This window comes from Pseudopipra pipra, chromosome 8 (assembly GCF_036250125.1).
Source record: "Pseudopipra pipra isolate bDixPip1 chromosome 8, bDixPip1.hap1, whole genome shotgun sequence".
In the NCBI taxonomy this organism is placed as follows: Eukaryota; Metazoa; Chordata; class Aves; order Passeriformes; family Pipridae; genus Pseudopipra; species Pseudopipra pipra.
The window spans coordinates 23,560,329-23,584,961 of record NC_087556.1 but is presented as its reverse complement, the minus strand read 5'-3'; the positions used below and the strand labels follow the sequence as shown (position 1 = coordinate 23,584,961).

The following is a 24,633-nucleotide window of genomic DNA, read 5'->3' as shown; positions in this document are numbered from 1 at the left end:
TTTCTGAATGTTGTTCCATCCCAGTCCATACTTGAACAGTTCCTATCCAAACAAACCCTACCTTCAAGTGAGCTGCTCATGGGCTCCTAGCATAGCTCCCCTGAGTGGGGTTGCTTTCAAACCACAAAAACTCCTTAGAGCACAGGGCTCCAGCAAACATCCTCCTCCAATTCTTGTGCATCACAAGGGAAGATCAGCCTCTTGACAGTGGAAATCAACCTATTGAGTTCTAACAAAGCACCACGCTGAGTGCCTCACCATAGAAATGCTCCCAGTTTGTGATACAAACCTCTCCTTTACCTAGCCAGGACACCCAAACTCAGAGCCAAGTAGGGTTCATGCACCTCCTTCCCCAAGGAGGGCCAGATCCCAGACACCACTGTATTCACCCACAGCACATTCATTCACACCCATGCAGACAGCACAGAGCACACTGAAAGCTATGGTTGTTCAGAGACCCAAGTTGGGTTCAAAAGGATGACACAAAAAGGAGCAGAGCCCACTTGAATGTGTTTACAGGATCCCAGTAAATCACATCCAGGTGTTTGCACTAGTCTGTTTTGCTGCTTCATTATGCAGGCAGCAAATGAGTCACAGATCCTACTTTTTGAATTCTTGTTTGAAAAGTGACAGGTAATCCAAAATCCCAGGAATACCTTCAATGTAGCAGTGTCACAGGGTCTAGCCAGGGAGAGAGCTCTATCAGACAGCTTCTAACCTACCTTAACCCAATCTCCCCTACACAGCCAGGCCCCTGCAGTCAGCAGGTAATGTTGCAGCCCTTTTGGAACTTGAAACAAAATATACATCTCTTTTGTTTCCCTTCAGTTTTATTTAGCAAAACATGACCATTTCAGCCCTGCCGAGTGCACAGCCTGACCTTACAGCCAGCTTGGGGAGGCACACACTGAAAGCAGGGCTGGCTCTGCCTTTTAGCTCAGTTGTTACTCTTGGCTGTGAAGGACAACACAAGCAGCTGTCAGGAGAGAAAGTGCACGAGAAAGGTGGGCCCCAGTCCAGGGACCTTTCCCTTCCACCAAATCAGTCCACCCCACACATAGCCTAGACTTGCTTCAAATGGCTCAGAGCTTGGCTGATCTCAGCCTGACCAGCGCACACAGCTGATAGGGCATTCTGGCTCAACTTGCCCTCCAAAGACTGTATCCACAGGAAAAGTAAGAGGGCAAAAAAAGAAAAAAAGTAACACAGTTAATAAAACAAACCCTAACTTGCACAAAATAAAAAGGGTAGAGGACAGTTGGCCATTTATTTCCACTAACAGGCAGGTGAGGTTGAGAAAGTTTGACCCTTTTGTGCAGTCTTCATTATAGCTTTCTGTCCGGCAAAAAAGTCCCTTCAGAAGCCTTGTGGGCCATTCTCACCTCTCCTGCCCTGCAATTCCCTGAGCTGAGTGTCAGCTCTGCTGCATTGGGGTGACCAGAAGCAGCTGTGGTGCCCCTCAGGGGGCCGTGAAGTCCAGGACGTGCAGTGCTGATGCCAGGGCAGCATATAGGTGGGTGGTACTGAAACGGAGGCAGTATACTGGGCTGCTGGTGGGTGAAGACAGGTGAAAGCTCTGCAAGAAAACAGGAGAATCAACCTTTCAGAGAAGAGGTCAGCCTAAAGACCCTAGCAGGTGTTACAGATCCAAGGCTGAGATGCCTGAGAGAAGCAGGTTTTCCCTGCATATATAGGTTAGGTTCCCCACAGTGGGCTCACCCCAAGGATGGCCCAGCAGCCCCTCTCTCTTTTTGCAAAGACACATGGGCATTGGGCTGCCAGAGAACAGCTCTGCTGCTGCCCAGCCTCCAGCCAGCACTCACCTGCAGGCACTGAGTCTGTCGCTTGTCCCAGAGGCGCACCACGCCGTAGTAAGAAGAGCCACTGGCAATCATATGGTTCTTATCACTCCTTATGCAGTACAGGGCACTGTCATGGGGCTCTTCCCACTCCTGGACGCACTTCCTGCAAAGGCAACACAAACCAGAGTGGCACTGAGTCTCTACTCCTCCACCCAATTTGCCCGAAAGAGCTAATTTGGCAACAGTCGAGTTCCCAGACACTACACAAGGGAAGTCCAGGAGCCTCACGAGGGCCTCAGGTGGCAGCAGGCTGGCTCACCTGGTGCTGGTCCGTATGTCCCAGTAGCGGATGTAGGTGTCATACCCACAAGAAAGGAGAAGGGAGGGTGTTTCGTAGAAGACATCAAGGACTCCAGCTCCACGGTGGAAGTCGGTCCCTAAACAGGTCAACAGCTGACCACTGCAATGAAACACAACCGGGAAAGAGTCATTCAGAGCAAAGAGCTCTTCCAATTCAGCTAGCCAGAGCACAAATGGTACCACAGAAGTCTTCTAGATCTCATTTCTGTGATTCAACAGAATACAAAAGCCTGCACAGTTTTCCTCTCCTACCACCAGCTTCTGCTACCATTTGGGCCACTAACTGTCATGAAGGGTGACCAGCTGGAGTCACAGCTCTAAGAGAAAAAGGCAAGGAACTGACCCCCAGCAGAATGAGATCATTTTCCTTGGGAGAAGTGACCGGTATTCTGAATTATGGGGCTCTGTTTCTAGAGAAGACAGTTCTCAACTTAGTCAAACTACAGATAATCTGCAAGAGCCACTTACCTGGTCAATCCTGTCCCATACTCTATCCTTCAAAATACTGCTCACTGGGGTATTTCCCTGTATCTTTGACACACAGCTCAGATCCACAGACAAATCAGACTCTCCCAACCCAGTCTGCCGTGGCTGCTCTCCTCAATCCCCTCTAGTTACATTGCATTCTGCAAACATAATATCTGGGGCTGAATGCGACAGGTGAAGAGCAACTACCCAAAAGTGGCTCTGGAGATGACCTTCCAAAGGCTAGATGTTTGGGGTTTTTTGACCCTTTCCTCCTTTTAAATTCCTTGCTTGCAGTGAAAGAGCAAAAGCAAGACCTCCATGAAGCTCTGTGCTGGGTGCTTTGTGGAGGTATCACTCTGCTGCTTGTTCATGTGCAGAACCAGCAGCTCACCACGTGCAAGAAAAAGCTTGAGCCCCTTCCCAGGACCATATGAAATTGCATCAGGCACATGACACAGCCCATTCCCAGTATCACTGCACCTGCCCCAGCAGGCAGCAACACCCAGCCATGACAGACTCTTGGGAATGGAGGGGACAATCTACCCAGCTGCTTGAAATAGCCACCTATTGCAAGACCTCCTTTTCTTCCTCCTCCTCCTCCTCACACCATCTACATCAAAAATGCTGGACACAATAAACCTTGAAGCACCTGCTTTTCAAACTCTGCCGCACGGCCACCCCTCTCCAACAGGCTCTTGGTTCTCAGGACAATGAAGCAATCCTGAAAGCCGACAGCACAGATCCCGCAGTGGGGTCACTCCCAGCATCTCCCTCCATTATTTTGTTACTTTCTGCTCCTTGATCCAGCATCACACAGTTCTGAGGCACATCGCCAAATGCCTTAATTCTGTCTGTAATCTGGGCTAAAGCCCTCGTCGGGGGATAAAGACCACACAAAAGGAGAAATAGAGTCCTGGGAGATGTTAAAACAAGTAAACACCTTTGTGTCAGGAGAGAGAAATCGCTGATAAAGCAGATTAGCGCCTCGAGCCCTGGTGTCCCCAGATCAGAAGGCGAGCCCTGGCCGATCTTTGCAGCCAGCACGCTTCTATGATCACAGAGCTGGCGGCATGCTGGGGCCAGCCTGTTTCCCCACAGTCACTCTCCAAAGAGCAGATTATGTAGAATAACAATTTCTTTGTGGCTGTGTAATTCCCTCCGTGACCGTGGCTGTGGGCAGCTACATTGGCCCTTGATGCCAGGGCCCTAGCAACCATTTAGAGAGGCCAACCAGCCCTAGCAATGGCCCCCCCTGCAAACCTCTCGGACAAGCTTTAACATCAAGTGCATGAATTAATTCCCCCCAACACGAATCCAGGGGTGCTGGCTTATTGGACTTTGTGTTTCTCCAGGCAAGGGATCGAGGGGATTCCAGGCTTCAGCCCTTTGCAACCTTCTCACAATACATTAACCCTTGGAATGTTACTTGCAAACTAACCCAGCAGCAACTCTGCACCTGTTTGTGGGTTGAGAGGTTGAAGCACTTGTGGTGCCAACACCGGGAGCAAGAGCTGTGGAGCTTGGTTGGCACAGATAGGTCCTCAGATCCACCATGGAGTGAGACATGGATACGTATCTCTGAGCTCTGGCACTCCCCTGCCCCTCCAAGCACACAAATCCCCTCCATCTGCAGTTCTGCAAAGCCAGCAGGACAGATGGACACGCACACAGCCCTTCTCAAGTCTTCTGCAAAACCTCTTCTTCCTACAAGTTATATGTGTGGCCCAGAGTTGCAAGACAATGCAGCAGAGGTATGAGGAGGAGTCAGCTGTTCTCCTAGACAAGAATCCTTGGACTACCTGTGAGTTGCATAAGGGACCAGACAGCTCAACTGGCAGAGTCCTCTGCCAGTTGCTCACGCAGGAGCAAAGAGTCACTCACAGAGATGAGCTACCCCAGCAAACCCTAGGCAGCACCAGCAGCTTGGACCCCTCCCTCCCCACTTTGGCATTCTGCTGTCTTTTTTTTTGGGTTTTGCAGGGTAGCCCCTGGACTGGTGTTCTGAGCATTCCTGCTTTCATAGCTTCCTGTGCAGCACTAAACACCACCCAGGTGCCTCACTCCAAGTGTTCCTCCATGCCTCCACACCTCACTGCACTGGTACTCTAAGCATCCCAGCAGAGTCACACCGGTTTTCCTCCCTCCACTTCCCTTTCCATCCTAGGCAACAAAAATCAAAGAAAAGGTGGAAAAAAAGGGAGGGGAAAAAAACTATTAACTTTTCTCTGTAGGCAGGGAAGGAGCACAGATACTTTCATGTTACTGCAGCAAATTAAACATTACATTGCTGGTCTGTTGATTTGTGCACTTCTCCTGCCCCAAGAACAAGTCAGCCAAAGCAGCTCTCAGCTGCGAGGTGGAGCCCGTGGATGCAGCAGCCCTCAGCAGTTCACAGAAACAAGGTATTATTTGCTACAGTGAAGCACTTACCATCTGACACCAGGGAAAAATTCTGCTGTGCTGTACACTGGGCACACAAACCAAAACACCCAAGTGTTCTAGCAGGGACATACTTAAGGTGATAAAGAAGCAGAACACGATTAGTATTTTCAACATGATTTTCAGCAGACTAAGGTGTCTCTGGACCAGCTACCACCATGCCAGACTAGCTCTACGAGCCAGCAGCATACACAGACATGCTAATCCCATGCTGAGAAGCGAACTCCCTGCCACCACAGCTCTTCCAGCCTTGGGATCACAAGTTAGTGCCCACAAATTATGCAGTCTTTGTTATCCCAAATACTTCCTGCCCTCAAACCCCAGACCCCAAAAGTTTTCACTTCCTAGGGAGCAAAATCCACACCTAATCCTTAATAACCCATAAAGGATCGAGATAACCCATGAATGGGCAACTGAAAAGCAGCAGCACATCGCCAGTGGTTTCTAACAGCTTAAATGGACAGAAGACACCTTCTCCATGAGGGACAGAAAGAGATGTCACCACTATCTTGAACTTCATTTATCAGCTCACAGAGATCAACAGCACTGGCCAAACACAGCAGGAAACAGCCTTCTCCTTTCCTTTGTGGTCCCTTTTTCTCCCAAACACCTTTCAAAACCCAGGTGGCTGATCCTCAGCCCTTCAGAGGCCCCCTCCTTGTTAGGGGCCATGAAGGTTAGTCAGGAAACATCAGTGAAGATCGAGCATGGAAGGTTCACACCACCTCCGCACCATGCCATGGCCCTCCAGCAGTATCAAGTAGAGGCTGTTTCACTCCCAGGCCTTTTCCAGGCAAGCCAGGTAGTTGCCTGTGCATATGGTAGGAGCTTTGTTTGTTTTCTGTACTGAACAACCTCAGCCAGATAGTGCCCAGGTTCAGTCCCAGTGCTAGGTGACACCAACAGAAACACCTCTGCACCAGTGGAGCTCTGTGAGGCAGAATCACAAATGTGACAGTGTAGGTTTCCCAGAGAGACCAGTCTAGAGCCAGAGCTCTCAGTCTCAGCACTTTAACCACAAACTACCTGGGCCAACGCAGTGCCTGCAGGTAGGCCTCCAGCACTGAGGAGTCTCACAGATATTCCTAATTCTTCCTACTTCCTGTTAAGCATCTATACACACCAAAATAATATTGGCAATACTCTGGTACCAGCTCACAAGGATCAGAGCCAGAGGAAATCCAGCAGCCCATTTTGTCCCTAGCACAGGAAAGCTAGGGACAGGCTCTGGACTTCTCGCTGATAGAATAAAATGTTAAAACAAAGTCTGTGTGCCCGGGAAATGTATCAAACTGAGAAGTCAAAAAATGAAAGCCATTTTGTTCAGACACTATAGAGAATTCTTTGATCCATCTCCATCAATTTCCATGTTCTTCAGAAAACAAGACTTTAAGAAATTACTTTTAAAAAAAGCTATTTTTTCAGGATTTCCACATTTCATTCTTTTCTTTCCACGCTGGAAATCTAGCCATTAGCATTGCTATTCTGATACCTCCAGAAGACAGGAGCCTTCTTGCCTGGAAGCAAAGTGAACTACTAATGAAGGGAAGAAGCAGGCTGGTTTCTTTAAGTTCTTGTTCTTCTTTTCAAAAACAGCTTCAAGTTCTATTCCTTCTCAGTCCACTAATACGGAGACAAAATAGGATCAGTCATGGCAGAGCTCAGATGGTTAGTTTCCAGATAATCCCTGGAATGTTGCTGTCACAAAGTTAAAAGTCATATACAGCCTCCTGAGCCACCGCGATCATTTGTGTGACTGTAAAAGCTCAGGATTTTCCTGATGGTTAGAAGTCCAAAAGAAGTCTACACCTGCCTCCCTGTACCCTGACCATTTGCTGCAGGTCTTGTCCAGATGTCCCCAACACACAAGAACAACACTCCAAAAGCTGGGATGAAACAATAAACACTTTTCTCCCTACCCTCCCTTTCTGGTGACCCTGATTCACTAGAATTGATATTATACAAATACACAAATTATAGGAAACTGCTGAATTCAGAACATCTGCTGAAAACAGATGTGCAAAATTGAGAACATAGTCATTTGCTCTGGAAACCTCACCTGCGAACCGTGATCATCCACCAAAGAGGATAATCCATTGCATATAAGCAGATGACTATTCAGAAACCAAATGGAGCTCTAAACCAATATTTTAGCCCCAATAACTACTTGCAACAAGAAAGGTGGAAATCATATACTTTTAAAAAGAAGTGTAAAAAGTTATAAACACTGGGATATTTGATTTGAGTATCCACCAGAGAAAAGAAAACAAATCAAATCCATTTAAAAATAATTATCTGGGGAACGGCATTTGCACAATTTCTGTCAACCAATTTGGAGAGTGCACCAAAACCAAAGGGAAGAGCTGAGCTCTCGTCTCTTCCAGGTGCTTTGCAACAGCAGCTGAGGCAGTGAAGGGACGCACAGCAACTTATGCTAAGAAGGGAAAGGCATGATCAAACAACATCTGTAATGTACAGAGGAAGAAGCATAGATCCTTGGCACAGTTATTCTTCATAGAATAGCCTGCATTTAGACCAGGCTACTAATTCCTGCAGGGAGGTGTGGGATTGGCTTGGGGAATTTTGAGGGAGCACCTCAAAAATGGCTCAGAGATGCTGTTAAAAGTGATTTTCAGGAGAAATGCCTCTCTCTAATTCTTCAGTGCAACTGGAGGAACTCGAGGCAGTAGGGGGTAATGACACCAACGACGGTCTGAGACTGTGTTGGGGGAGAGACAGAAGAGGGAGTTTTGCCTTCTTTTCTTCTGCTTTCTCTGAATTGGCCCACACACGTTTTAAATGGTCCAATAAAAAGATACAATTTCTTTACCTTTCCAGCTCTGGGACCCTGTGAGTTTTTGTTGTTCGGGTTCCCGTAAGGTTAAGTTCAGAGGATAAACTGACACGCTGGGCTATGGGAAAAAGCCAGTTTCTTCAAATAAAGCCACAACGGTGCAAAAGAGACCCTGCTGGGGCTTTTATTTGGGAAAACAAACAGAAATGGCACCAAGCCCTTCTGCTTTACGAACCAATTTAACTATAAAACCAATGTTCTCCCTCTCGGGGGTGAGGAGGGGAGAGAGACAGGACATGACAATAGTCCAAAACCTTGGGTGGAAAAAAAAAGAAGATAGGACAAAAAAGGTTGTCTATCCCCTTTTCTTTCTTGTCCATGGCTCCTTTTCTTAGCACACGTGTGTTCTTGTAAAAACGATTAGATTGCAATTTGTATAACATGGTGACCCCCAAATTCAGACATTTAACCCCTTTTCTCTGCAAAGAATTTCAAGAATGTCTTCTCTGTCTTTCTTTCCAACAGGAGGAATAGGGGGGAGTTCTCTCAAACTGTGATTTCTTGGAGGAAGAGAAAAAGAGGGAGGCGAGCAAAAGAAGCAGGGAATTCTCAAAGCCTTTTGCCCCACTTGTGTGGGAACAGGCGGCTGTATTGCTCCCTTTCTGGACAGAGCTCTGCAGGTCTCCTTTGGTGGGGAGACAAAAAAAAATGGAGAGTCTAAATCAAAACAAAGCCACCTCTTTAAATGAGCTACCACTAGCCAGTGGCAGAGGGGGTTCCTCATTCACTCCTTCCCATTCTTCTCTCTTGCCTCTGTTGATTCTCTCTCAACCCAGGGAAAAATAAAGATTACTTTTGCTTTGGCTCAGAGGGATGAAACTGATTGATGCGCTTGGAGTGTCCAGCCCCCACCCACGCTCTCTGATTGTTCAGGGCCTTGTAAAGTTGTCATAAATACGCCTCAACAAGAGTGCAAAGGCCACAGCATGCCCTGGACTGCACACATCCAAAGGGCAGGAGCTGGCCTTGTGCTTCCCTGTAGTGAAACAGGGCCAAGACTGCCATGGGGAGATAAGGTAAACATCTGTATGTTCTTCCTCTTACAATGGCCTTACATTTATGCTAAGAAGCACCAGAGCTCTCTTAACAAAAGGAAGACAGAAGATGCCCAGCTTATGTGAGAGAGTTCAGAAACACAGTGTCAAAAAACAAACCCCAAACAGAAATCAGTAAAGAACCACAAGGCCCCAACAGGTTTTGAGAACATATGCATACCATGGGAATATATTGCACAGGCAAGACTGAGCTCTGAACACAGCATCTTCTACAAGGGACAGTCATCCAAGAGACCACTACTTAAGAGGCTCCCTGCAGCAGCAAGCTTTCTCCAGAAGTGGCTCAGGCTATAGGCCTGGTATCCTGCCTCCAATGACATCCAAGGTCTCAGAGAGCAAGTGAATCAAAACCTACATTTCAAAGCTGCTGAATTGGGGTAGAAAATTCCTTCTGCCTTATCAAATGATTAATTTATTCCCAAAGACAGGAGACTTGTCTGCATTAGTCTTGCTGCTCAAGTCGCAAGTGGGATTGCCAGCTTGAAGAAGGACCTGCTTTTCCCTTTCCACAGATCTACATCCAGACTCTCCATTCTACCTACCTCACTGCAGAGGGAATGGTTCCCATGGACCAGATTGGAAATCCAAAGACAGTTGTTGTTCCTGATTTAATACGAACAGGCCGAGAAAGGGTTTGCCTGAAGACAAAAATTCCCTTATGACAGACCCCAGTCTGTCACTTCACCAACCCTTTTTCCTTTGAAATTCAGGAAGAAAGATATATAAGTGGGAATATCACTTATATGATGCTTTAAAAAGAGTAACCAAAGAAATCTGTGGATAGGCTGAGGAAACAGCACAACAAGAAAAAAGGAAGAGAGCCTCAAGGAAAAGAGAATGAGCAGCCACTTGAGGAAGGGCACTACCTGTGGATCACCCTACTGCAGTGAGTGGAAGCAGTAGAAGGCACACATTTGCACTCGATGTAAGCACATCCCAGAAAGCCATTTAGCTCACTGTTGGACAAGGTTTGGACTGGTTGTTGTGATTTAAAACTGTGTTCAGCCAAGACAGAGATGCTGAGAAAGAAACCCAAGCCTGAAAGGAGTAGGGAGCCTCTTTCCCACAAAACCTGGAAGAGTTTCCTTGGCAAAAAAAGATGCCTGGCATGTGAATCTATAGAAACGCAGGGCAGGAGAGAGTATTCCACATCTACAGCATGCTATTATTAATCTTCTGCTCCCCAAATCCTGTGAAACTGTTATCAGAACCAGGATAATATTTGCTATTGGTTGTCTCTCCTGTTACCAGACATATGCGACCACTTCTCTGTGACTGGACAAATCCATTTTAAATGCCTGGGTGAAACAGACTCCCCACACTTCTTGGAGTCAGTTACCTTTCCTTTCAATCTAGCAACTCCAGTTCTGAACCCATTTGCTCCTTTTGTTATGTAGAGGGTGTCAAACCTGTATAAACCTTGGAGTTCAAGGCTGTGGAGAGAAAGCTCTTCTACAGAATTTATTTTAGAACATAATGCTAAGAAGTCTGCTTGTATATCTTCAGTCAAGCTTCTACAATAAAAGCTTTTATGGAAAACATTTAGCAAGGTTTATAATCAAGAACTACACCTGCAGATTCTCATTTTACTTGTCTACTTCCACATAATCAAAAAATCTCAGCATGACAGGATGGAAAGTCAAGAAGGACTGGATTTTAACATGAAAGCATCAGTAGTGATCAGCTGACCAGGGTGTTCAGTGCTATATACTGCCACTGTCAAGTTACACTTGCTGTTTAAGAACAGTACAGGGAGCCCAAGTCTTCAAGCTCTCCCTATTTGTGGAAAATTGTTCACGTTAACTCAATAGGCTCTGAAGAGCCCCCAAAATGGATGCAGATCAACATATGCTGGAATTTGAAAGATAGCAACCAATTCCTGTTGTCCCCCCCCATGCCATAGACAGATGTGACTCATCAAGGGGCCCATGGAAGCATATACTAGAGATCAAGCAGCAGCATGTTAGCAAACTTCAGCCAGCTGCTTATGATGGTAATGCTCATGCTGGCTCTTGGAAAGAAAGAGGACAATGCAATAGCACTACAGGCAAAACAGATTACTAACATGCTCAGCAGCTGCCTGGCTACCCTGAGACTCTTCCCCAGCCCTCTGCTGAGGGCACCAGCCATACACCTGAATCTGCCTTCTCATCTACTCCCAAGCCACTCTCATGAATCCTCTACCTCCCACCTTCCCAAAACTTGTAGACATCAAAGCACCTGCTTTGAACACCTGAAAAGCAAGGGGCCTGACAGTCAAGAAATGCAACTCTGTATCTTCCCCTTCCATGCACTCTCTATTTTTTTTCCACCATCTCTTTGAAAAAGGTGGCAGAGATAAATGGAGAACAAAGAAACAAGAAAAAGACACAGCTTTGGCCCACACCCTGCCTATTACTTAAGGGGGAAGGAACTCTTCCGAAAGAGGAGGAAAAAAATGTGCTCAGACACAATGGCTCAAAAGGCCAGGCAGCAAACCGGGCCACTTTGTACTGCTAACAAGGGAAACCTAATTACAGGAAGAGGGCAAAGAGGGACAGATAAAAGGGATACAAAATTTCAACATCTGTTGCCATAAAGGGATAAGAAGTGGGGAAACGCAAAGTGTCAGTTTGGTGTCAGTGACGGCATAAAGCCACTTTCAAAGGGCTCAGGAGAGGGAGAAAACCGAACAAGAAATTAGAGGGTTCTTAAAAAAAAAAAAAAAGCAAAAAACCACTCTGCCAAAAATGCTTTCAAAAGGGGGGAGGAGTTGGACAAAGACTGGATATTTAAAAGGTAGAGGATCTGGGTGGCTTGCAGGGCACAGCTAACTTTGGTTCAGTTTTCACAACAGCTCTCATGCCCTGCATCTGTCATGTCATGTCACAGGAAAGAACACTGTAGGATTTGTGCATTCAAAATGTTCACAGCATGAGGACTACCATGCCAGACAGATCACTGGTCCACCTCAAATATCAGGCTTGACAGAATAGCTCCAAGAGATGCTGCAAAGAGACCTCTGGAGTATCCTACCTTATGGAGAAGGATCCTTGAGGCAGGGGCATTTGTCACCTAATGACATGCAGACCACCCCAGTAAGGGGGGAAGCAACAGTTCTCCACAGGCAAACAACAAATGCTGGCCTTGGAGCTGTCCCCAGTGGTGCATCACCCTCCTCTTCCAAGGAGTTTAAACTCCCAAAGGTGATAGAAAGAGAAAGAAGAGGAGGATCTGAATAAAGTTTCCTTTTCTCTTGCATGCCATTAAGTGGCTATTCTGCTGAGCCACACACTCACACTGGCAAATGAGATAGGAAAGTCAGAATAGAGAAAGGCAAAGGGGAGCAAAGAAAGGTACCTGACCTGTAAGAGGGGCAGCTGCCATCATGTCCCTCACTGACAGAGAGGCAATGGGACTTGCAAGAGGCCAAGGAGTCAGCAAGGCCTGACACTTCATGAAAGGACACAGGTTAGTATCCACTGCTCATCACTCTCCTTTTCCGTGCAGGCCTCTAATCAATGAAGTTACTCACAGCTGCCTTCCACACACACACCTTGATCCTGAGTGGGAATAAGTGCACAGCAACTTCCCCACATCTAGAAGCAATCAGATGGCACAATGCAGCATCTGTGGGATGAGAGATGTCCTCCAGAGGTGCAGCTAGCCAGCTTCAAAAGCATAAGAAAAAAACCTAAATCCTCCTTCATTACAGGAGAAAGGGCCAGGTGTAGCAGCATCTGGAATTCCAGCCATCAGAGACAGTGTCTTGGCATTACGCAGTCATCCCCCTGCTTTAGACTCCCCTTGACAATTGCTTGTTGCTGCCTGTTGTGGCTTTGATCCAACGCCATCATCTCAGCAGAGTCAGAAATGAAAGACAGTTGTGGGGGTGGGATGCAGCAAGAGGCATTTCCTTTCCCCACTAAAAATTTCCTCGATGTCAAACCCAACCAAGCCCTTTTCAAAGCACAGGACATATTTACAGGTGAAGATATTATCCCCTTCCTATTGGAGGGATGAGAATGGCTGCCCCAGGGTCAGGGAACAGCGAAGGTCATAAAAACGAAACATACCATGACCAACAGGTACAAACACCAGCCAAGGACTTATCTGGCATGGAACTAAGATGATCAGTACACAAAAGGTTATTTAAGCTTTAAATCCTTTTGTAGTATGTTCCAGCTCTCAGCTGTTGGGGAAAAGAGACCACCTATCTCAAGAGAAGAGAATGGCATTGAAACTGCTGCACTGTTACTTACACACCCCCTGATGCAGAGAAAACCCAGCTAACTGAACTAACTGATTGCAGACAGTACTAAACATCTCAGTGGTGCTAAGGATTTTAAAGAACACGTCTTAAGCATCATTCTACCTTGCATAATTTTTTTGACAGAAGTTACCCACATTCTGCACTTAGAGATCATGTCCTTGCCATGTTCAGCCTCTATGGGTCAACCTCTGGGCCTTTGTGACCACAAGGAAGGGGTAAGCAGCAAACTCAGAGAGCTTGGCTCTGTCTGCCAGATGTTATTAGGACACATTGGGCACAGAATGAGTTTTTAAGTCCTGAGTTCCTCTAAGATTTCAAGTTTTCATGCCACACTCTCACTTCTGGAGTCTGACCAGGTAGATAACATGCAAAAGCCTCAAAGGAAGAGATAGCATTTCCTGTGAGATTGCTTCTGGCAGCCACCGGAGCCTTTGAAAATGGATCAAAAGTTCTGCTGGGAAGAAGAACAGTTTATGGAGAGGCAAGACTCAGAAGGATAGCTCTGTACTCCCTCGCTATGAATGATCACATCAAGCTTCACGTGATAGTTTCCCAGCCATGCTCCCTATTCAGTCTCCTGCCCTGCACATGCTGATGAGTCCACCAGCTCACAGAGGTCCCTGGAGAGGAAAAGACCCAGTGGCATGGTGCATTCCAGCTGTGACAGGTGAAGAGGGAAAAATAAGTTTGACACTCCAGCCATTGCAACAGAGGCCCAGTGGCCTAGGTTGCCTTGGCTTTTTTATTTGCCTGTCACTCAGGCTTTTACGTTATTGAAAGATCAAACTCCGTTGTGCTTGTTCATTACCTTAATCCTATTTTCTACACAGCTTTATTATCTCTTCAGGCTTCCCTGGGAATGGCTGTCAGAACAGCTGGGGCAGGAGGGAGAGGGTTGCCCATCTCCTCACTGCTGGCAGATGCCTCTATTCAAGATCAGCCAGAAGACTTGATGGGCAGGGGTATCACAGCACAGCCTCCATCTTTCTGGATACTCCAAAGCACTATTGGACTGGGTCACTAAGAATCATGCACCATTAGCTCAGTGCACTGGGCGCTCTCTTCCCCGCTCCACACTATCCTTTGTAGGATGCATGTTTGCAAAGTAATTTTGTTACTTCAGAGAAAAAACAACTGGTTTAAATTTGTATTTGATACAGCTGACTTAGATAACCTAATCTATTTAAACTATAGATTAGAAGGCATTTGGTCTCAGACTTGTCCTGAGACCTGCACCAATCCTCCTCCACCTCCTCTCCCCAAATACAGCTCTGCTCACACCCCTCAGGCCCTTTCTGCCATTGCTCACCTCAATCCTCACGGCACTCCTTTGGATAATCTGTGCTGTGCCACTCCTACCCAGAGCATACCAGTCCTGGAAAGCTGAGCTGCCTTTCCAATAATCCTGCCAAATATTTGCTACCTGTCCATCACCACACAAAGACCCCCAGGCTGAGAGTTTCAAATTTGTCAGCAGTTGAGTCTCACGTCAAGATTTGAGATCAACATTTCCCCAGTTGTTAAGGTCAGCACTTCCCCAAAAAGGAACTACTCAAAGGCCCCAAATCCGAGGCCACAGCAATTAACCTCCTCAGTGTTTATTACGACAGAGAGAAGACAACATGCCTAAGTCACTTCCACAGATAACCTGCCCACACCTCACCTCTCTGAGCTACCAGAATTGCCAGCCAAGACAAGATGACTGTAGAGCCTGTGTTTGCCTCTGGTTCTGAGCACGACAGAGTAGGGGGTGATGGGAGAATAGGTATCACCTTCCTCACACCTCTGGCTCAGGCTGAGGCATCAGAGACAGATGAAAAGGAAGGTGTAATGGGTATATTCTGACTGTACAGGGGTAATGGGAAGAAATCATGATGGCTGTGCCATCAACTGGAAAAGCTGGGAAGAAAAGTCAAGTTGCTCCCTACTGAACCAGAACCATATACACCTTTCCATACCAGTTTGTTCTGTCCCCCACTCTGTCACAAATCTCAAGTTTAAACATCCCTTGCCTACATGAACTAAAGGAATGATTTTGCAGCATTTCCAATGTCGCATTTCTCATTGTTATTCACTTTTCTCCTCAAGTCCCTTCCTGTAACCTGGAAGCTCACTCACCTCTCAAGGTCCCAGATTCTCAGAGGTGAGGTGTGTCCACAGCAGGCTGTCCCCGTCACAAATGAGCTGTTTAAAGAAAACAAGCAAACAAAAACCACTTACTAATCCTCATGTTCTGAAGAAACAGTGCATGAGCAAGACAGAAAACAGGTTACAAGACAGACTTCGAATTCTAGTTCAAGACTATCTCAGCACGTCCCACAACATTTCACAAGGGACAGGCAGCAGCAGAGGTGCTCCAGAGCTCTTAGGAGCTGAGCTTCCCAGATGCAGCAGGTCACAACTGCAGAGAATTGGCAGGACACAAAGACGCATTTGTAGGAAAACCTGACAGTAACAGCCATAAATTGCAATGACATCTTCAAACAAGTCAGTACAGTACTCAGCATGTTTCATACGCTATCAGTGCTGTAAGCTGCAGAAAGATCCCATGGAAAATTCCCAGTTACTTCCTACTTCACACCTTTCTTCTGTTTGTTGACAACTTTTGAGCACAATCATGAATTGGCTGCAGCATTACAGGTCTAAAGAATCACACAATAGAGGTCTTTGGTCCAGCCTGCTCAAAGCAGGGCCAATTTCAAAGCTGGATCAGGTTGCTGTCCCCAGTGCTCAAGCACCCTCTGTTAGAGGCGTCACAGCTCTCCTGCAGCAATTTTTGGCTCAGTTCACACTCTCCAGCAGTGTCCATTCCAAAGTCCTCTAGGCGATGCTATGTCCCTGTTGCGTACGCTGGCTCCAGAGGTCACTTAACAGCCACTGGCTTCAAACTAGTTCACAAGACAGGAACAAATCCTTAAAATCAAGCATCAGGAATGTGGGTGCTATGGTTCTCCAAACCACACTGCTTGTTCTGTGCCAACTTCCTATCCTCAGTCCAAATAAGAGAAAGCAGCTCTTACAAGGATTTCTAGGTAAGCTATAAATGACCTCTCACAAGGCCACATTTATTGCAGCTCCCAAGAATAAACTGCCAAAACTATGTTTAAGTCAATAAAACAAGGATAGCACAAATGCAGGAAATGGAACTTGCTTTAAATGAAAGCCATCTCTATGCTTTGCCTAAACATCTTTTGCTCTATGACACAGGGTGGCAGCTGAAAGATGAAAGCAAAATAAGAAAACAGTGTCATGTCTGTAAAAATAGCAGTTACAGCAGTTTTGAAACATTTCTTTGATCCTCTACAGCATTCCTTTGGAAATCAAGGTGTCTCCAAACCTCTACTGCACCAGGAATGGATTCTTGCAGCATCTTTGAGTTCTGTGAGAAGCACTACTGCTGGTGTAACAAGGCACTCAGCAGCCAAAGGGTAAACATGGGCTCAACTCTATCAAAGCCAGAGAAGGAAGCAAGACCAAAAGTCAGAACCCCTTCTACTCCTATCTCCGTGATTTAGCTGAGCAATTAGTTCCTCCAAATCATAAGGCCAAAGCAGCACTGCCAAAACACTCTGCAAAAGAGGCAAGCAGGTAACATCAAATCATTTCAAAGAGTTACAGGAACCTAGGAAGAGCTTCAGCTACCAAGGCACACTTTTGTGCTGGCTCTATACTTCCTACCCAAACTCACACCTGGAGGTGTCCACAAGTCCTGTGACCCTGAGCTGCCCTTTAGGGCTAGGAAAGTCCTGCAGCACCAGAGCTATTTCAAAGTGTCTCTAACCACGCTGTCTTACGTACAAAATCCCAGGTTCATTGGCAGTGCACATGCAATCAGCCAATGCACCTGTAGCACTGAGCACTCCCTAGAGGTGCTGCAGGGTGCACACATTACTCTTCCCCACAGAAATCCCTGACCAAAGTCTAAATCCAAGGAAAAGCCAATTCCAGTTGTTGTGCAGTAGCCACTAGGATAAATTAAGAAAGTGTGCAGCATTTCATCTTTGGAAACAGGGTTTCTCCTCAATGCCTGCCTTCTCTCCACTATAGTGCAGGACAAGAAGGAACACTTCCCTTTTTGCCAATGTCTCCTATCTCAGAGGAAAACAAGCAAAAGACACCCACTTTGACAGCTCGTCAGTCAAACCCCATGTCTGGAAAGCAGCTCTTTGGTCAGGGAGTCCCTCAGCTACAAAGATAGGTGTTGAGTTCTGTCCCCCCTCCCCAAACATAATCCATTAATAACTACTAAAGCAAATTACTGTGGTTAGAAACATAATAGCAGTCAGGGAGTCAGTCAAGCAGGCAATTGGGTGCTTAAGATTTTTTTTCTGGGGGACAAACTGACTCTGTACCAGAAGTGAACACCCTCATGTGGGAGACAGGCCCCTTTGTGCAGAAGGTATGCACAAGGCTTTGATGGTTGCCACAGGCCTAAATTAGCATGGAGGCACACCAACAGGGAGAAAAAGGTGGGAGGAACAGCAAGGTCTAATCCCCGCTCATGCTGTCAGTTCTGGACTTCAGCTTTCCCTCCTCGGTCCTTACCCCCCACCCCTCAAAAAGAAAAAAAGGGAAAAAAAAGAGGAAAAAAAAAGCATTAGATAAAGAGATTTCTCTCCACCATGGAATACAGGCCTCAGGGCCACAAAGAAGTCTCTTCTGGGTAAAGCTGACTCCATTCAGTCAACAGGAATTTTGTCTCCTACTTCAGCAGGATCAGGTTTGCAGGCCTTATCTTTAACAGCCTGAGCCCATTAGCAAGCACAGATAAGACTTCTCCCAGAAGAGCAGGCCACCTTCACTGCCAGCATTAAAACACAGCATTCACAAGACAACATGCACAAGAAGTGGTGCCAATGAGAAATTCTCGAAGCCTGAGAGTGAACTAATCTTAAAGTCTGGATTCCAGGAGATGATACAGGGCCCCTCACCCTCAGTCTGATCTGCAGACATATACCTTTAAGCCCCAGGCCTCTCATAATTGGGAACCTGGCAGAGGCGACAGTTTTACTCCAAGCAAAAGGGCAACACAAGTCAGCCTTGGTAGGTCTAAAACAACATGCAGATTAGAAGTAAGCATGTAAAGGTTGGCTACAAAACTTCTGAAATTTCAGTCAGCAGAGCTGAAGCTTTCTATCAGTGGCTTGCTTCTTTCAGTGCATCTCGAACAAGGCTCTTACATCTTAGAAAGCACAGAGCACACACAAGAAAACCTCTGACTCAGAGAAGTGCAGCTTCTTCACAACTGTTGCTGCAGGCTGCCCAAGAGAAACAACTCAAGCTGAGTTACTAGCATAGAGAGTGCCCTTTATATTGCCTGCAATGCTTTCTGGAGTCAGAGAGACTGAGGAGAGACTAGATTGGGAAGAGGGGAGCACAGGATACCCTATATATATTAATGCAAGCATGACCTATCCATCTGAAGTATATACAATACTATTAATATACACTGACACTGATCAGATGCACCTACGTCCAACATAAAACTGCTGTGCTCAAGCTTCAGATGGCCTTGGAGATGCAAAGCCCCTTCTCCTAAGCTTTCCTCTGTCCTGTGAAAGCTGCTGGGTACCATGACTACAACCTCCCTCTAAAACGCCTTTCTAATGGGAAAATAAGCACCATTGCAGGACTTCCATAACAGGACATGCTGTCTTCACAGAGATACCCTAGCAGCTAAAACCAAACCAACATAACATTTCCATTTCTGCTATACCAGAAAGGCAAGGATTTTGCAGAGCATGAGACACACGTACTTCATACACAACATGTTTTTGCTGTCTAAAGCAAGGAATTTTCTAACTCATCTGATACTTCAGTGTTCTCTTTCTTATTTGAAACTCCCTACTGAGGAGAGGAAAACACAAGAGAAAAAAAAAAAACGACCAAGAACCTGCTTCTCCAAAAGCCAGAATTTCTCTGTGCTACAGAAGAGATATTTCATTAGAGATCATTCCTCCACAGCAGAAGCTGGGCCAGGGGATGAGAGAGAACATACATCCTGGCAGTGCTGTTGGAAGAAACACAAGAACTCTCCATCTGACTGACTTGTGGTTGTTGAAGATCCCATGGCATTTCTGGCAACATCAGTAGTGCTCTGGCTACAGTCCAGCTGCAATAATTCCATGCCCACTCCCAAGGTGCCAACTAGAGTTTCACCCGTGTAGCATCCCTCTTTACCCCATCCTGGACAGAACATTGCCAGATGTGAATGAACCAGAGGCACAGAGGTAGATGCCCATCAGTCCTTTTGGAAAGATGCTGTTTGTCATGAGGCTTGGAAACAGTCTCAGCTCCAGATATACAAATTCCATTGTACAACACATACTTCCCCCACTGTCAACCCAGGCTCCAGAGCAGGCCCTGCCTGAGCTGGGAATTCTGCAGTGTAAAGTCATTGAAGGAACCTGGGTGAAACAGGTCCTTTCCCACCTCTTCTCTCTAAACTTCCCCCATTCCCCAGGCTTGTGCCCTTCTCCTGTACTGTAAACAGATTGCTTCTCAAGTCCCATTCTGCTCTTCGGGGATTTCAAATCCAGAATCTGCTTGACACGTGCAAGAGTCCGTTCCTTCCTCCTGGCGCGCTCCCCCGCCCCCTGGAATTGGACATCGTTGTTCCATTTTGGAAACTATTATATATGGAGACTCACTGGACTGGGAAACAAAGAAGTTATTACTTGACAGAGCCCTGCAGCTGGGAATGTGGAAGGTGGGGGGAGAGAAGGGGGAGAACCGAAGGGAAACAGGCTGGGGGGGCTGGTAGCAGTGTTATGAAAGCGATCAACAGAAGGGACAGCTCAAAGATGGGAAACATCTATTTTAAAAAGTCTCAAGTGAGATGAGAAAAGAAGGAGAAGAGAGAGCAACTCCAAAACGGAGATAGGAGAAGAGAGAGAGCAGTTGGTGCCGACGGTGCCGCGGGTTAAACACACGGGTCTGTGGGTTTGTGTAGCCTTTGATTCAGCACTGACACGCTTTGGCAAGGGAGGCCACCGGAGCTGTCAAATCCTTCACCAACGTGCCCATCAATTGTATTCAGCTCTCCCCGACCCGCACTGGCATTTTAATTACTGTTGGGTAAACTAATTTGTACAAATGAAGGCAACTCTGCCTAATAGAATATGCAAGCTCTCTGACCTCTGACAGGCGATGACACAAGATACAAAGGAGGCAGAGGAAGGCTTTTTATCAGAGCCTTATTACTCTCTATTACTCCAATTAGTTAAGCTCCAGTGCTCCTAATTGGGGGAAAAAATTGCAATTAAATCAATTTTTGATGGGCTGAAAGTGGGTTACCGAACCGCCCTGCCTGTGAAACACTGATATTATAGCAGCAAAGGTCAAAGTCTTTGTCGGCACCTGTGGGGCCCCCACCTCCCCTCTCTAAGCCCCTCTGTGCCCCCCCAACACACACACGCAGCTTGCTAAGGCGAATCATTAGAACATGTCATGTCTTATCGCGGCCGCCACCATCCTGCCAACCTCATCAGTTGACATCATTACGGAAGGTAACTCCTCCAGCATGAATACAGTGCTAAGGTCACACAAACTTGATGGAGCCCCTGCTGAAGAGCAGATGCAACAGTAACAACATTGTGAAGGGGAGAGGAGGGGGTCGGAAACCCAGCGCAATGAGTTTTGCCACCTCCAGCATGAGGCTTCTACAACAGACCAGATACACACAAAGGGAGAGAGACAGAGAGTGGGGAAGCAAGTGCTCCATCCCCAGGGCCATTTAATTTGCAGGGGGAAAAAAACCAGCACAGCATCAGTTTAGCATTTTCTTCTTCATGAGAAAGCAGGCACCACAAGCACCCAAGAAGTCTCACCTGCCTTTGATTCAGGCAACGCTGGACAAATCCAGGTTTGGGTGGTCATGCAAGACTGGTGTTGCCCCTTCACTGCCCCAGACCAAACCCTTTAGCCCTACTTTGTGCTTCTTGGAGGACAACCACAGAACTGAACCAAGCACCTTCAGTATCTCAGAAGTAAGTCAGGACATCCAAGTTATGTGTTAACACTCTGTAACCACAAATTGAACAAAAATCAGCAGGTAAGGCAGTTGTACCTAAAGCTCACCTGAGCAAGCCAAAGATCCCCACTGCAGCACAGCCTATCTTTGTTCAGCAGTGCCAAAAAGACTCAGCAGCTGGAGGCAAATGGCCAAGCTTGTTCCACAAACAGACTGGAAAGTGCTGGCAGGTTTGCTGCTACTTCCTTGAGCCCCGAGTGCATGCCACAGCATCCCTCAAGACATCAGTCAACTCAGGGTTGAACTATGCTCCTGACACGCATCATAAATGCTGCAGAAGAGAACTACAAAAGCTACAGAAGAGCTCTGCAACACCCCACCATGACTTGTCAGAGAGAAAGCAAAATGGGTAAAGACAGCATGAACCCTGCAAAATTTACAATCACTATGGCTCCAAGAGGAAATACTGTGCTCTTGCAAGGAGCACCAGTGACACAGGTATGAACAGACAGACTAATAACTCATTCACATGCCACCTCGAGCCTCAAGTGGACGACTAGAAAGTGGTCCCCAGAAAAAAGGCATTTGCATTTTATACTGAAGGGCACTGTGGAGATGCTGGGTTGAAACAGTGAAGTCACATTTGGGACAAAACTCCAGCTCCTTAGATAGAATAAATGCTCATATCATTGCCTCCCAGGTCATTCACTGCATGCCTCAGGGTAGAGGGAATGTCAGCTTCACCTCTCCAACCCTCCTCCTTGGCCTCTAACTTCATGTCTTCCTCCAGACTTCAGAGACACACAGGCTGGAGAACAGAACAAGCCTTTAATATATCCAGGGGCCAAATTCCCAGCCCGGCAGATAGATCATCCCTACTCTAGCAAGCTGCTTAGCAGGTACAAAACCCAGACACCTCCATCTTGCCTTCACTGCTTTGAAGTTTCACTCCATACTGTTTGACCAAGTCACCTGTAACTTTGCTCACTGTCCCTTCACCAGCCCTGTAGCAGATAAGTTTTGTGAAACCAGCCAAGCAGCTATAGAACATAATCCCCAATTCGGGAGAAAAACTGAGCTCAATGACATCAAGACAAAGATTCCAGACAAGACAAACAAGTGCACATAGACCTCTTCCACACTGCTGCATTGAACAGGAAAATATCCTTTATTAGAAACTAGTGAGTCTACCCACAGAACAATCCTGATGTTCTTAGGGTTGTTCACATCTAAGTATCACTGCTTTTCCCAATACTCCACATGACACGTGCTTTTAGGAAGAAGCAATTGTCCAGGACAGGATAACATTCTGATTAGCTCTATAAAAGTTGATTGAGGGTCCTGAGTGTTCCTGTACGAGATGAATATTCAAACAGTGCTTTTCACAGTGCTGCTGTCATTTTTCAGAACATCGAACAGAATTGCCTTTGTGGCTACACAAGTATTTCTACTGAGTTGATATCAGCCCTGCTCTTTATGAAAGGGAAAGGCTTGATAATCTATGTTTAACAGTGTAAAATACATATTTACATAGTATGTCCAAGAATCTTCATCCTTCCTTGCTCCCCAACCTCTGGGCTTGCCAGGCATGGAGTAGTTATTTAAGACAGAAGTTTTGTATGAGAACTCTTTAGCGCTCTCCAGACCAAATTTAAACCCCGAATGATGCACAAGTTATTACCATTATTATAGGAAAAAAAGAGACTCCTTAACCATAAAAGAAATTTAATCCAGAACATAACTCAGGCACTGATCTGAACAACTTGTACCAAAAATCAAGTGCAGCAGAAAGCCCATGCAGAGGTAAAAAAAAAAGAAAAAAAAAATCTAGGGACTTCCAGGTCAGTTCAAGACTAGGTGGTTAAACACCACTATAGTAGGGTTATTTCAGCTTATCAGTAACCAGAACAAAACCTCAAAGGACATTATTAATGCTCTGTCATGGTTTGAAGCTATAACATTAGAAAGGCAAAGTGGCTACTGAGGTTACATTTGTGTTTTGAGGAGTTTAAGGTTTATTTGAGTTTTTTGTTTCTTTTTCACATGCAGGTGAAATAACCACAGCTGGTGTCTGGACTTCTTTACTGACGCAATGCATTCTCCCTTCCAACACCACTATGGCGATCTCAGCCATCTGCAGCAACTTCATCCTATGCTCTACTCTTGCTCTACTCCCCAGAGCAGCTTTTCAAATACCTATGGGCAAAGCTCCCCAAGGTACCCACCAGACAGCACACTCCACCTCCAACTGCTGCATGTGCCATCTGCAATACAGTACAAAGGAATTGCAAGGTGACTCCATAAAATATCTGTCTTGAGTAAATTTCCTGGTTTTTTGGTACAAACTGAAAGGAAGAAACAGGTGAAGCTGCTGGCTGAGCAGCAGAAAAACATGGTCCCTGGATCAGATACATGCAAAGTATTAGACACTGGACACTATTTGCTCCTTGGATAAGGCAGGCCACCTACAGACTATGACATATCTTAGGCAGATCTTTGAGGGCCACTTCTAACCTTCACACCCAGCATCTATCCCCTCCCTACTGGGCTCCACGCCATTAGCCTTCCCCCTTGCCCTGACGGCAGAGACACCCTGAGCCTGATCTTCACCCACTTCTCCAAATCCAGCAGCCCCCTCAAGATCAGTGCTCTGGGCCCACACACAGCCTTACAAGAAACTCTGAACTCCAGCCCTCGCTTTCTCAGAGCCTGCCCAGGTGTAAAGCTCCAGCGATTCCTTTTTCTTTGCCATTTTCTCTCCCTCCTCCTCTCCCCCTAGCCCCACCAACACTCTCAGGCCACACAGTGAGCCGGGAGGTTGGAGTACACGAGGACCACTGCAGCACTCGTGCTGTTTCAGGGCCCCCCCAACTCAAGACAATTTCTAAGAGCCATTTCTTATCCTCCCCTCCGTGAAATGATTTCTGTTAATTGCCTGGTGGGAATCAGTTATAGGTGGGGGAGACTCTCCCCGCATACACACCCTGGCCCCTAATTGGCTTATTGAAGTTTTAACTGGGCTTTCACCTGGAGAAGCTGGTAATTATTCCCTTCATTCCCCTCTTGCTTGTACCTGTAGCTTCACACTTGGGGCCTGCCTGGCTCCACAGGGGGGACTTTGTTCCCTCTAACTACAGGCCCCACACAAATGGGCCCAGCAGCAGGAGAACGCAGCAAAGTGGTAATTTTCAGCCCAGCGTAATTAGCCAAGGTTCTTTCAGCCCAAACTGCTGAATGGAGAGAGGGCTGCTGGGGAGGGTGCACCATGTGGGAATGGTGGAATGGGGGCTGCTCTCAACAGGCGGACAAAGGCCTCTTGGGGGCTCTGATCTGGGGCAAGCAAGAGGAGGGGGTTGGAGCGGGACAGTCTGCCTGGCAGAGCTGGGAGACGATCAGCAGTGGACACACACTGAGGAAGTCAGCTCATGACA

At 46.6% G+C, this 24,633-nt stretch overlaps 1 protein-coding gene across 2 annotated transcripts in view; it reads right to left on the bottom strand.

Moving 5' to 3' along the window:
- Nucleotides 1-812: 812 nt before the first annotated feature.
- Nucleotides 813-24,633, bottom strand: part of FBXW4 (F-box and WD repeat domain containing 4) — a 60,491-nt gene continuing 36,670 nt past the window's right edge. The window contains exons 6-9 of one of the 2 annotated variants that reach the window (XM_064663122.1): nt 15,349-15,414; nt 2,122-2,262; nt 1,824-1,965; nt 813-1,576 (exon numbers count right to left, since the gene is read on the bottom strand). In XM_064663122.1, coding sequence (XP_064519192.1) covers nt 1,460-1,576; nt 1,824-1,965; nt 2,122-2,262; nt 15,349-15,414 — 466 coding nt within the window. In that variant the 3' untranslated portion in view covers nt 813-1,459. The remainder of the gene's footprint in view (nt 1,577-1,823; nt 1,966-2,121; nt 2,263-15,348; nt 15,415-24,633) is intronic. The other variant, XM_064663123.1, reaches the window with a different exon arrangement.